The following is a 13,903-nucleotide window of genomic DNA, read 5'->3' as shown; positions in this document are numbered from 1 at the left end:
AGATTTGTTTCTTAGCCTACAAGGTTGAGTGCAGGCCCTGGATGGCAATGGAGTCACCCACCAGTTAGCCACTTTGTAATTCTTCATCCCACTGCATGCCTTCTCCAAACTATTCAGCCCTATCAGAAGAAGCACTGTTTTGTCTACTCTATTTTGTAATAAGGAAAGTCCCTGTCAATACTTCTTTACCATCTTCCATTTCTAAACTCCACCAACAAGGGTTACAAGATCTGACATTCCTGGGAGTGCAAAATCCAAAGCCATAGTGAATTAATAAAAACTTAGATATTGCATAAATCTGCAGAAAAGATATGGGTAAGAAACAGTAGTGACACAATATTTACATTACACTAAAACAAAGCTCCCGATTTGTCTGAGCCAATGGTATCTTTTCATCTTCTGGAAACTTTCAGCTTCAATTTACCCATCACATCAGAACTACATTCACTTTAGTTGAACTCAGTGAGATTAAAAAAAAAAAAACCTGAAGTGAAATGTCAGAAATATTCCACAAAACTGCATCTTAAGACCTTTAATTGTATTTTAAAACATCTGACTGACTCTGTAACATCTGAAAGATTCTTTTAATTTAAGCAAAAGACATAAGCAAGAATAAGATTCTAAAATGAATATCTTTTAATAAAAATAGAACTACCCAGGGGCACCTGGGTGGCTCAGTCAGTTAAGCATCTGACTCCAGCTCAGGACATGATCTCTCAGTTCATGAGTTCAAGCCCTGTGTCTAGCTCTGTGCTGCCAGCTCAGAGCCTGGAGCCTGCTTTGGATTCTGTGTCTCCCTGTCTCTCTGTACCTCCCCTGCACACACTCTGTATCTCTCTTTCTCTCAAAAATAAGTAATCATTTAAAAATTTTTTTTAAGAAAAAAATAAAACTACCCAGAGAAAATGGACATAAACACCTGAGGGAAGCACAAAGTAATGAAAAATAGCTAAAGGAAAGGAATTATTTGGGATATGCCTCCTGCCACTTGCTGATCCTCATTCAAAATAGGGCTTTGGAAAGACTATTAGATACAAATATAAAAATTAATATAAAAACACAGATTCCATAGCTATTGTTAGCAAAGCCATAATACCAAGATGAGACAGAACAAGTGTTTCCTTCCTTAGGGCACCTGGAAATTTATTTCCATGCTGTTGGGTTTTGTTGGCTCCTTGAAGATTCTTTGCATTCAACAATGTTAAGATAAATAGCACTTCCTTCCCTTAATGAGTAGGGTGGTGTTTATCATTTCAACAATTTAAATAGTAACAACTACCTTGAAAACTCTGGATTAATTATGTTGTGTGATGCCTTCAGGTTTACAAAAACACTTTCAACACAGCCATTCAATTCTCCCAACAAGCTGTAATGTGTCATTATTATCCCCATTTACAAGGGAGAAAACTAAACTTCAGAGTGTCTCAATTGCCTCTTAGACTTTATTTCTTTAAATTTCATTGCTTATTTCCACTCACAATCAGTGAACTTTTCACAATATCACTGAGCCAAAAGAACCAGAATTCACTGCACTAAGAACATTGGATATTGGAGTATAAGACAGTACCTTCTCTTGCTTATGCTATCCTATTGTTACAATGCTTTTTTATTCATCTGAAATTTTGTGATTTTTTGAGTTCTTAAGGCACAGTTTGGTAAAAGAATACATAGGTTTTATTTAACATACCTATTCACCATGTCAAACTGTGGGAAGCTGTGGACTTTGTCATGATTACCTTTTATTGTGCACTAATTGCATAAAGATCCTGCCTTCTTCATTCATCAGAGAAGCCTTTCTCAACCCACTAAATTAATCTTTGACCAAGTTTCCTGGCTTGTAGGATGTCCCAAAGGAAAGGAGACTTATCTCTTTTGGGTCACCATGTCCTTCCATTCCGAGTCCTATATGTGGATTGAGTTACCAGTGAGCTAGATTCCCATCTGGATTTGTCAGGGATGTGTGGTAGCAGAATAAATTAAACGACCTCAGAAAGTGATTCCAGTCTCATCTCTACAATTCCATTCTGTCCCAGCTTCTTTCCTTCTTTTCTGCAAGAACCAGTTTAAGAAAACAGAATCTAGAGAGCAAATCTGCCCCATCCCCCCTCCAAATCTTAGCCTTCCTTTGAATATTTAAACTGATTTAGCGGAAAAATCACATTAATACTGTGTGGCAGACCCCTCTGGTGGCAGTGTCACATCCTGAAGCCCACCCCTCATTTCAGCTGTAGCCACAGCAAGTGATCACACATGAGCTCAGACTCACCTCATACTTAGTCTGTCATTTCAGGATCATGCTGCATATCTTTTTGCTTTCTGCTCAGAACTTCTCCAACACCATAGGAGGGAGACCACTTGGCCTGATTCCACTGGGTGTAATAAAGGCACAACCCACAAGTGCCAGGGAGTTCATGCCCCCAGGGGTGACCCTGTTAGTAACTGCCCCAGTCCCTGGTTCCTCAGAGGACAATCCTCTGTGCTACTCTCAGGGGAATCAAGATCCCCTTGTCCACAACAGGGACCCTCGTAACTCATCTCATGTTGGTTTTCCTCTGTCCCCGTTTCACGACTCCAGTCTTTGATTTCTACAACCCAGGATCACCACTCACATAAACTGCCTGTGTGCAAGTCCTTGCTTCAGGCTCCTCTCTTCAGGGTAACCTTTTATACATGAGGAGATGCGCTCCCGTCACCTTACCCAAAGCCTTCAGAGAGTAAGGGGTCCATAGCCATCTCTAGAAGAGGCTGAAAGTTCTCACTGCAGAAGTAATTAGTGTCACCAGTGCCCATTAGTGAGTACTTATCAGTATTTGCTATATAATCTTACCAGCACCTTCCCACTGTCTTAACATTGGGATTTCATTATGGCCTTTATAGTAACCTGCAGGGAGGAGGACCATGCCCAAGGCCACCTTAGAAGTCACGTCATGTGCCAGATAAGTACCACTGAGTCCAGGTCACCGCTTTCTAGCACAACTAGAGCAATTTGTGGATTCAGATGTTAAAACTAGACATTGCTTGGGGCGCCTGGGTGGCTCAGTCGGTTGAGCATCCGACTTCAGCTCAGGTCACGATCTCACGGTCCGTGAGTTCGAGCCCCACGTCGGGCTCTGGGCTGATGGCTCAGAGCCTGGAGCCTGCTTCCGATTCTGTGTCTCCTTCTCTCTCTGCCCCTCCCCCATTCATGCTCTGTCTCTCTCTGTCTCAAAAATAAATAAAAATGTTAAAAAAAAATTTAAAAAAAAACTAGACAGTGGTTCTAGAATTCTCCATCTAATCATCTCCTTTTACTCATGTTGGTTAATGGGGATGCAGGGTCCAAAACCAGTTGTCTAGACTCTTTCAATGACCCTAAATAAAAATGAAAAGACAAGGCCTTAAAGTCCATTGCAGATTTTGGGCTTTTGCATTTACTATTTCCTCTGCCTAAAATGTTCTCCTTGGCTTCTTGTCTTTCAGTCTCAGCTCAATTGTCAACTCCTCAGAGGCTTTCCTTGGCCACACCAGTTAGAGCAGTCCCATCCTTCCAGTTACTATATCACCCTGTTTTATTGTTTTCATAGCACTTACCACTACCTCATGTTATTTTGTTTATTTATTTATTTGCATGCTTATTGTGAGTCTACCCTCCACTAGGATCTTGCCTGTCTTTTTCCCTGCTTTATTCCAATGCCTGGTATATAGTTGGTACTCAATATTTGGGTGGAAGAAATGATAGCTATCCATATGCTATACAATTAGCCTCACTTTCCTTTGTTGTAACAACATGATAGTTGGTTTTCATTACACATACCATTGGAAAAGAGTTTCACTCTCCAGCTAGTTGAGTCCATGGGTTAATACTTCCGAGTCTCTAGCATATCTCAAAATCCAGGAGTGGTGAGTTAGGCACTGTGGGTTACTCATCCATGGGCCATAGTCTTTTCCCTGGTGCTCTGAATCCTAAGCTCAGGATGGGAAGCCCAAAGAATCCATCAGGCTCATCAGGAGACAAAAGAAGATGGGAGGAGGAATAAGGAAATTAAAATGAAAGTCTCCATCCACCGCTTTGGTGTACCTTTAGCTCAGGTATGTTGTGTGGAGTGAGACTGAGCCCCCAGGAGGAAAGAGATGTGATAAAAATGCTTAGGGCTGACTCTAGAACTTAATGGAGAAAAGGAAAGCATGTCCCAATGGCCACACTGGATATTAATTTACCAGGAGAGAAGACCAGATGAAGATTTGAGGAAACTGCTCCAGTCAGGAATAACAGCTGTGCTGGTGGCTCATGCGTCTTATACTATGTATTCTCAGAAATCTTAAATGACTGTGTTAGGAAACAAATTAAGAATGTGGTCTAGCAAAGGAGAGCTGGAGGAAAAGCAACACTGAAAGCATGAGTTACAGTGCTTTCTCAAGCAATCATTTCCAGATGCTATTAACGTGACAGCACCTTCACAAATTTTTCTCTATCTGCTCACATCTTATTCACCTCATGGTTGATGAGGTGAGCCTTCAATCTAATAATGTGCTCTCTCAGAGATCCTACCATGCAGTCATAAAATTTCAGTGAAGTGAAAAAATAATCTTAAGTAGAATTTTCTTTAGTCTATGATATACATGTACAGTTTTAACTATCCTGTGAGTTCTGATTAGTAGGACAAAAATTATAAAGATGTCTATGCAGGCTGTTTTCAGGACTCATAAAAGGGTAGAACAGAAGTAAATGGTCATGTAAATGGACATGGAAGTAGGCACCGTTGTCTTTGAATGCATCCATAGGATGAAGAAACGCCAAATGGAAGAAATAAGATACAGCACTTATGTCCCAGAACTGGCATTTCATAAATAATTACTGCTGCTTTTGGTCTCTCTGAGAGTTACTGATAAATATCTCTTTTTCTCCCTAAACCTCTTTTCTCCTTCCCTTTTATTATTTATTAGTTGGTTCTTATTTATCAAGTGCATACTAGGATTAGTAAAATAGGGTCACTGCCCTTAACTGCTCTTATACTGTATGGTACAGGTAGATATGTAAACAGGTAATACAAATAATGACCTCTCCTTGGAAATGACCTGCTAAACCATTACACACTAAGATGCTAATGGCTACTGGGTAATAGCATAAGCTATTAATTAATATTGTTCAAGGTTGTCTGCAACCAAATAGGCAAGGATGTCATGCCTCCAAATATTGCATTTTGTGGAATTATAAATGTTTGCATTTTCACTATCAGAGTCCATGGTCCATACTTTAATGTAGAGTAAAAAACTGGGAGCATCCAAGCCTCCCAGAAGGGCTATTATACAGAAGGGAATTATTTTAAGAGTGGCAGAAAGCTTCCCTGCCCCATCTAAAATATTGCTGCTGTTGAGTCTTTGCTGATGTTCTCAACTGAAACTATAATGAGAAGTTTTTTCATAAATGCATAAAGTGAAGCAATATATCATTTTATGGTATCATCTAGTTACAGATCTACTGAAAGCAACTTAGTACAGATTGTCCTCAATCCAATTTAAATGACTAATCATGACACTGTGCCATATATCCCCCAGCATGGGAAGAAGAGTAGAAAGGAAACTTATTACAGAACTATAACCTAAGCAACCCCAACCTTTTATAGGTATAATATTAAACCATAAGAGGCATGATTTCATACTCTAGTACGTGCTATAATAATATCAGAATTAGCCCGGAACAGGAATCTGTTTCTACTCCCAGCTCTGTTAATTATCTAGCCTCATGGCCTTGAACAAGTCACAAAGCTCTCTTGCCTTGCAGCCCTCAACTATAAAAAAGAAGACCATCAGGCTCAATAAATCCAAGGTGTGATCTGCCTCTAACCTGGCATGGTATCTAATGTTTATTGAGTACTTAGATGGAACAAAAACTTTTCTGGGTTCTGTTGGATTCATCATCTAGGCTTTTTTCTCATGTATTTCCAAGTTGCACTTTATTTTCACTTATATTCAAATGAACTTGACAACTTACCAAATAAATTTTCAGAAAGAGAAAATTCATCCGTGACAGGTAAGTGGGAGTGTTCGATGAGATTCATTTTTGATCCCATCCAAAGTTCTATTTAAAATATCCCTTTGTTACGGTAGTCTTCAAAAGAAAACTCTGAAAGACAAATAAGTAGTAGAGTTTGAGGAAGGGTGGGGGCATAGATATTTAGTTAAAAGAGAGAGGGAGAAAGGGAGCAAGCTTATACACAAAATAGCAAATGGATCTGTTTGTAGACATTTTGCCAGAGCCTTTCTGTACATATCTGTTCTCAGTATTTATCATTTTTACCCCTCATTTGAACTTACAAATGCCCAGGATATGTGCTTTCAAAAGAGACACTCTGTAATGGATCTGGGAAAACACCATATGTTTTCATTTAAATTTCAGCACTTGAGAAATTTGTACAAGATTTGATGACATTTTGGTTGTGTCTTTATTTCTTTTACAAGTAGAAAAAAACAGAAACAAATAGAAAGGCTTTGATTAAAAATGGGATAAATTAATGACTTAATCTCTTAAACCTTATTCCTAAGTTGAACAGGTATTTCCAGACACAAAAGTGATTTAAGACCATTTCCTTCTGGAATTTTCTTTAGTAGGCACTATAGCAGCAAATCAAAAATTCACAAAATGTTCTCACAGGATCTTAATTTTTGCTTTTTAGAGAAAATTTCAGGGGCTTTCATTTTCACTCTCAGGGTCTATCATGGTCTTATATTTACATGGGATAGAAAAAAAAGTTATGGTAAAAGGAAAAATAATGGTAAATCTCACCAAAGTGTCTGAAGTTTCATACTGAGTAATGTCCAGAATGAATCCAAGAACCCAAGGGAAGCAATGTCCACTTTTAGTTATATCCTTAGGCCTTCCTTCCTTCCTTCCTTCCTTCCACTATGTTTCCTACTTTCCTGAAGAGATAACTTGAAAGGTCAAGTAATGAAGTTATACAATCAGAATTTCTTTTCCAAGGCTGTTTTCTAAGGATGATTTTTTAGACCTTTTTATGATGTCTCTACTAAGAAATCATTTTGTTTACAAATAAATATTTACATTTGCTATTCAGGAAGAACATATAGAGTTTCTGTTGGACAAATTTATTTCATTATAATGTCCCTACTATTTATGTCTCTATTTCTTTCTCTTTCACTCAGCAGAATGTTCCAGTTCAAGCAGAAGTGAGTTTCAGATACACTAGGCTTCTGTTAAGGTAGTCTACCAGACTATGCTGATGCATTCATTTATTTATTCCTGCTTGCAAAAAACATTTGTTGAGGATTTATTCTGCATTAAGCTCTGGGCTGGATCTTTGGCACTAAAATGGTAAAAGGAAAAAAAAGTATCCACGATCTATGACATCAAGCTTAATAAAGAGATTAAAAATAATCACACATCGGGGCACCTACGTGGCTCAGTTGGTTAGGTATCCAACTTTGGTTCAGGTCATGATCTTACAGTTACTGAGTTTGGGCCCTGCATCTGGCTCTGCACTGACAATGCAAAGCCTGCTTGGTATTTTCTGTCTCTCTCTGTCTGCCTCTCCTCCACTCTCTCATACACGCTTGCTCTCTCTCTCTCAAGATAAATAAATAAACTTTAAAAAATCACACATATACACAGACAATTACAGATTGTCATGAAAGATGGTGATAAAGCCTAAGATCAGTATGCTCTAATAGAGAGGTTGGAGCATGAAAAGGTGCCAAGATAGGGAAGTAGCTGATGAAAAAGTGGTTTCAAGGGCAATTTTTATAGAGGGGGTGGCTGTAGAGGCAAGAAAGAGACAGAACCTTCTGCTACAGGATACAAAGCCCATTGTGGGAATGCAGACAAATCTGGGTCCATCTGGGACCCAGGCATTGGTTCCCTAGGAACCAATGGCATGGCCCTACCAGAATCTACTCTCCAGGAAACTAAGGGACCTGTTGGGGGAACAAAACCCATTCTAAAGTCAGAGGGAGCCACGAACCTTCATCCTAAAGCAAACCTTAATCATTTCAGAAATGTGTAATTCTCAATGTAGCACGGTTTGGCCAAACCATACTGGATTCAAAAGGCCTTCCTGCCACCCTAAGGTGAGAGGGAAGGCTATAATTAAAAATGAAATCTAGAAGCATTGACGTATAAAGTAGAGGTAGATCCTTCCAACAGAATGCAACAAGTAGGAGAGACTACTCACCCTCACGCAACTCTGGCACATATCACAGTGGAACTTTGACCCCAAGAGGACCAGGGCCTTTCTGGGGCAATTGTGAAATAGCAGCAGCACCCTAGGTATCACCATAACCCATGGAGAAGGAGAGGAACTGTGACTGCTGGTTGGGCACTACTCTTACTCATGGACACAAGAGGTAATGGAAGAGACAGCCAGAACAAACCTGATCATGAACAAACATGAGGAGACCCTAAGGCACTTCTGAAATACTTGGACTCTGATAGAAAGCTGAAGGTCCTGAGTAATAAACCAGTAAAAAATGAGTTGTCACTATTTATAAGACCTCATTCATACTAAGAAGCCAGTTGTGGACCAGGAAAATTCAACTTTTAATATGTGTGTATGAATTGTTTAGGTATATATTCACTGTGTATATATTAATATATAAATTAATTGTGTATGATCATTATGTATATGTGCCTGCATATTGTATAATAAATGGATTGAAAAGCCTCCCCAAAATTCAAGCAACTATTCTTCTAGATAGAGTTCCTCCTCTGGAATAGGAAATTCCACAGTTTCCTTCCCATAATAATAGTCTTCAGGAACCCACAATATAGAGTTAGGAATTTCTCCTAATTTCCAATCCAAATGTATACTCTGTAATAACATAAGACCCTTTTCCTCTGGTCTTTAAAAAAAGGGAGGGGAGATTTTAGTTCTTTGACTCTTCCCTTACATTTCCCTCTGTGCTATGTTTTTCTCATATTTGTCTTTTTTAGCCTTCAGTCATGTTCATCAAGCTCCCTCATACCACATGATAGCTCTGTAATATTTTCCAGGTATACTCATCTTTATTTTGGATTCCTGTATTTTCCTTCTTATATTTTACTCTGTATGTTCATATAAACTTGGTATCTTTAGTTCAAGTGCCTGGCACATAATAGGCCCTCAAGAAATGTTGGCTCAATTAAATGATCTGTATTAATTGCTTCTCCCGCTTCATTCCGCCAAATTCCCTGCCATTTGGCACGCTCTTCCTGGAGAAATGGTACAAGATAAGGAAGAGGTTCTCCTATTAGCACAAAGGACATAATTTGTCAATCTCTCACCCAAATGAAAGTCCAATTCCCCAAATTCTGTAGCACTTGAGTTATTACCCCTGGCTGGAGATCCACAATATGGGTGCCCCTGAGTAGCTAACAAGAGAGCCCTCTAGAATCTGGAAACAGTTGGCAGAGTCTGCTCAAACCAGATTTGTTGGGTTTATGATTCCTCAAGAGACTTAAGAAAAGGACACTCTTTAACTTTTGAAATGGTAATGCAAGCATGTGGTAAGCAATTCAAACAGTACACTGAAAAATTAGTCTTCCTTCTAGCTCTGTTACCCATTTCCATTACCAAAATTCAACTACAATGGCCAGTTTCTTGTGTATCTTTCCAATACTACACCCACTCTTAGCATAAAGGGCCCTTAAACAGTGCCTTAAATCAGGGTTTGGCAAACTATTGCTCACAGGCTAACACTGGTCTGCCATCTGTTTTTATACAGCCTGCAAGCTAACAATGGTACTATACTTTTGGATGGTTGAAAAAAATCAAAAGAAGGATATTTCATAAGACATAAAACTTAGGGGCGCCTGGGTGGCGCAGTCGGTTAAGCGTCCGACTTCAGCCAGGTCACCATCTCGCGGTCTGTGTGTTCGAGCCCCGCGTCGGGCTCTGGGCTGATGGCTCAGAGCCTGGAGCCTGTTTCCGATTCTGTGTCTCCCTCTCTCTCTGCCCCTCCCCCGTTCATGCTCTGTCTCTCTCTGTCCCAAAAATAAATAAATGTTGAAAAAAAATTTTTTTTTAATTAAAAAAAAAACTTATATGAAACTCAAACATAACTATTCATAAATTGTAAGTGGCACATAGTCACATCCATTTGTTTATGGAATATCTATGGCTTCTTTCCCCCAGAAAAGAAGTTGCGTAGTTGCAACAGATACTGTATGGCCCACAAAGCTAAAAACATGTACTACCTAGCCCTGTGCAAAAGTTTGTTAATCCCTGCCTTAAATAACAAAAGAAGAAATCTTTTTAATTAAGTAAATATAGGCAAACTATGAATAAACATAATGATTGCCTTGGGGGTATAAACTCACTTATATACATCTCATAATAGTACGGTCTTCTTAGCAGCTCCTTACTGGGATTGGCGACTTTAGCCTTACCTGGTTTGTCAGGTAATGAGCATCTACCATGTCCCAAGCATTTGACAATTGTTTCCACATATATTATTTCTTTCATTAGGGTTACTTCTATGTCCTCCTTTCTGTAATATTTTCCACTCTCTTGTTAGGGGAAGAATTGCAATGGAAAGCCTAAGTCCCAGGAGACCCCACACCTTAGCTCTGCAGTCTTTTTTTCCCCTCAAATCCTCCCTTCCATATAAGGAGTCATATTTGTAGGTTGAGAATAAGCAATGAGTATTCTTTACACTAGTGGCCTCGGAATAGTTTTTGTTCATTTATCCCATATAAAATGGTTGAAAAACAATATACTCCATCAACATTTTTTGGTTTATATCCATAGTTTTTCACTTAAAAGTTGCAAAAAAGTTAACTTCTGACATATTATAAAAATTGACATTTTATGTGTTATTACATTATTCTCAACCTATTCAATGACTCTTAAATCTACTCTTAAATACCACAGCAACTTAATATCCTCCCTTATCCTTCAAAGAAACACTCCCTTATCCTAAAAAGTGTTAACATCTGGAAAAAAATTTTTTTACCATTCCTGTTCCTCTCTGAGTTCACATTTCATTCCACTAGACTGCAGAATCTTACTCTAGTGTAGCACATTTTAATGACTGGATGTCTATAATTGATTATCATATCATACTTTTCTGTAACTAAAACATGCACATAAATATGAATTTAAAAAGTCTAGTGATCTTAAGATTTTTAATGTTTAAATAATAAATATTCTGGATTGAGTTTATTACTAATTATTATCAGTGTCCATTTCATCAAAACTATACCTTGCCCATTAGGCTTTCTCTACAAATAGCATGGATCTTTCTCCTTGGAGCCAAAGAGCACAGGTAGAGAAAGTCTGTTGTGGATGAATGAGCATGCAGATGAGAAAAGAAGTCACCACTGTCAGGCACCAGCCACACAGCCAGCAATGACTAAGCACATGCATTAAAAGAACACCTGCTTAGAAATACAGTTAAAGGTTCTGTTTAAATACCGAACTTTAAGAAACTATAGACAGAGAACCTAAAAATTCTCTGGAGTTAGTAATAAAAATGCAGATCACAGAAAGCCATTATTTCTATTCAGATAAATTCATGTGTGTGTTAATACACAAAGGATTGAATTTAGAATCAGAGCAAAGAAAGAAAGATGTCTGAATTTGCACACAGGCTTCCCTTTCTGTTTTCCTGAAAAGTTAACATTTATTTTTAAATGAAAGTATTTTTAAAATAAAAGAGCCATTGCAGAAAATTCAGACAATACAAAAAAGCATTTGAAAATGCCAAATTGCATTCTATAATCTTTTTTTAATCTACACTCCCAGCAGCATTCAGTAAGAGTGCCTGCCTTTCTCAGCACACCTTCCTTCAACAATCTTCTCTAACCTGATAGGTGACAAATCCTATCTCACTGTATTAAATTGCATTTCTTTGATTATTAGTAAAGTTGAAAAAAAAACTTTACATCTTTTTTTTCTTTTTACTTCTTTGTTTTGAGAGAGAGAGAGAGAGACAGAGAGACAGAGAGACAGAGAGGGCATGTGCCCATGAGCTTGGGAGAGGCAGAGAGAGAGGGAGACAGAATCCCAAGGAGTCTCCATGCTTTCAGTACAGAACCCAACACAGGACTTGATCCTACAAACTGTGAGATCATGACATGAGATGAAATCAAGAGTTGGATGCTTAACAGACTGAGCCACCCAGGCGCCCTTTTACATCTTTATTGTCTATATGTGATAGTTTCTTTCCATTTTCTGTTTATGTTCTTTGTCATTTTTCTATGGAAGTGTTCCTCTTTTTTGTTGACTTATAAGAGTTCTTTGCATATTGAATGTATTCCTATTCTGGAATATCTGGAATATTTACTACAAACATTTTTATTTGCTTTTAATTATCTTCACCTGAAAAGTTTTTCCATTGTATGTGGTTAAATATATCAGATTTTTTAAGCTTATTTTTATTGCTTTTTATTTTTAAGTTTATGGTACAAGGTGAGTTTTCTCAGAATTGTTTCTTAAATACTTTTTCCCACTGATCTATGCTCCTTTTATTGACTCTAAATTTAGTTTCCCATTGATCTCACAGTTCTATCTTGTACCAATATCATCCTTCCCTATTAAGGTTCATTCTTTTTCAGTATTTCCTAAGATACTCTCATCTTTTTATTCTCTGTAGTAAATAATCATATCTTGTGTCACATTCTTTTTCTAAAAAGTTTCTTTAGGAGTTTGAGATGGTACCAAACCAATATATTTAGGTAGGAGGATTTACTTCTTTATAATATGCAATTTGCTTTTCATGGGCAAGCATGTCTCTATTTACTCAAATGTGCTCTTATAGCTCTCAGTTTTGTAGATTTTTTTCCATGTATGCCCCAATTTCTCCATGGACACTCCTCTGTCATTTATCTTTCTCCTCCTCATGTGGTAATTAATGAGTTAGCTACATCTGTCATCTTCCCCTTTGTAGCACAGGATTGTAAATTCGAAGAAGGCTGGAGTCACAACTTATATTTCTTTTGTGTCCTCCTATCACACCTGGTAGTGCTACACATACACAGAAGCAACAGCTGTGGTCTAACAGAGAATAGAGATGAGACGTGAGATTAGGATGGAGAACTATGCTGACCTTCCCTAGCTTCATGTATGACCTGGGACTATCCACTTAACACTCCCCTCCCCATACTACACTCTGAGCTTCAGGTGAATGAAAACTTAAAAGTCTAAATTATAGGGCTGCTGTAGAGATTAAAAGGTAACCCTTCATAAGTGTTTACATATATGTATAGGTGACATGTACACAAATGTTCACTGCATTGTTTCCAATAGTAAAAAACTGGAAACAGCATATATGTCCATCAACAAGACAATGGACAATAAATAGTACATGTGTAATGCAGTAAGTATATTCCTAAATGCTATACAACACTTAAAGCAAATGAACTAGGACTATCCATATGTATTCATATGGATCAAACTTAAAACATCTTGAGCAAAAGAATCAGGTTACAGAAAAATACAGTTTGATGAATGCATGTAAGTTTAAAGATACGCAAACAATGCTCTATATTACCATTGATACTCTAATGCAGGGGTCAGTAAACTAGGATTCATGAGCCAAATGCAGCCTGCCAAAGATCAAATTTGCCCTTTTGTTTACATATGTCTGTGGCTGTCTTCATGCAACAATAGCAGAGTTAAGTAGTTTTGACACAGTCCATATGGTCTGCAAAGCCTAAAATATTCACTATCTGGCCTTTATAGAAAACACTTGTGATCCCTGCTGTAACCTCTAGAGACACGTATGGAAGTGTTGAATCCACATTCAGAACAGTGGCACAGAAAGACTGGGTGGGTACATAAGGGAATTTCCACAGCATCTATAATACTCTCCTTAAGCTGGAGGGTAAATACAAGGAGGCTGATGATATTACTCAATTTTTTGCATATGGGAAATATTTCATAATGAAAAAAGACTGAATGAAACTATGTATGTGAAAAGCTTCCTCATCTAT

The 13,903-nt window shown here is 38.0% G+C and overlaps 1 protein-coding gene across 2 annotated transcripts in view; it reads right to left on the bottom strand.

Annotated features, from left to right (window-relative positions):
• Positions 1 to 13,903, bottom strand: part of NR1H4 (nuclear receptor subfamily 1 group H member 4) — a 75,944-nt gene that overhangs the window by 52,397 nt on the left and 9,644 nt on the right. For both annotated transcript variants that reach the window (XM_043562302.1, XM_043562303.1), the window contains exon 2: positions 5,972 to 6,103. In XM_043562302.1, coding sequence (XP_043418237.1) covers positions 5,972 to 6,050 — 79 coding nt within the window. In that variant the 5' untranslated portion in view covers positions 6,051 to 6,103. The remainder of the gene's footprint in view (positions 1 to 5,971; positions 6,104 to 13,903) is intronic.

The sequence above is a fragment of the Prionailurus bengalensis genome, chromosome B4, assembly GCF_016509475.1.
Source record: "Prionailurus bengalensis isolate Pbe53 chromosome B4, Fcat_Pben_1.1_paternal_pri, whole genome shotgun sequence".
Classification (NCBI taxonomy): domain Eukaryota; kingdom Metazoa; phylum Chordata; class Mammalia; order Carnivora; family Felidae; genus Prionailurus; species Prionailurus bengalensis.
This window is presented reverse-complemented; position numbering and strand designations above follow the sequence as displayed.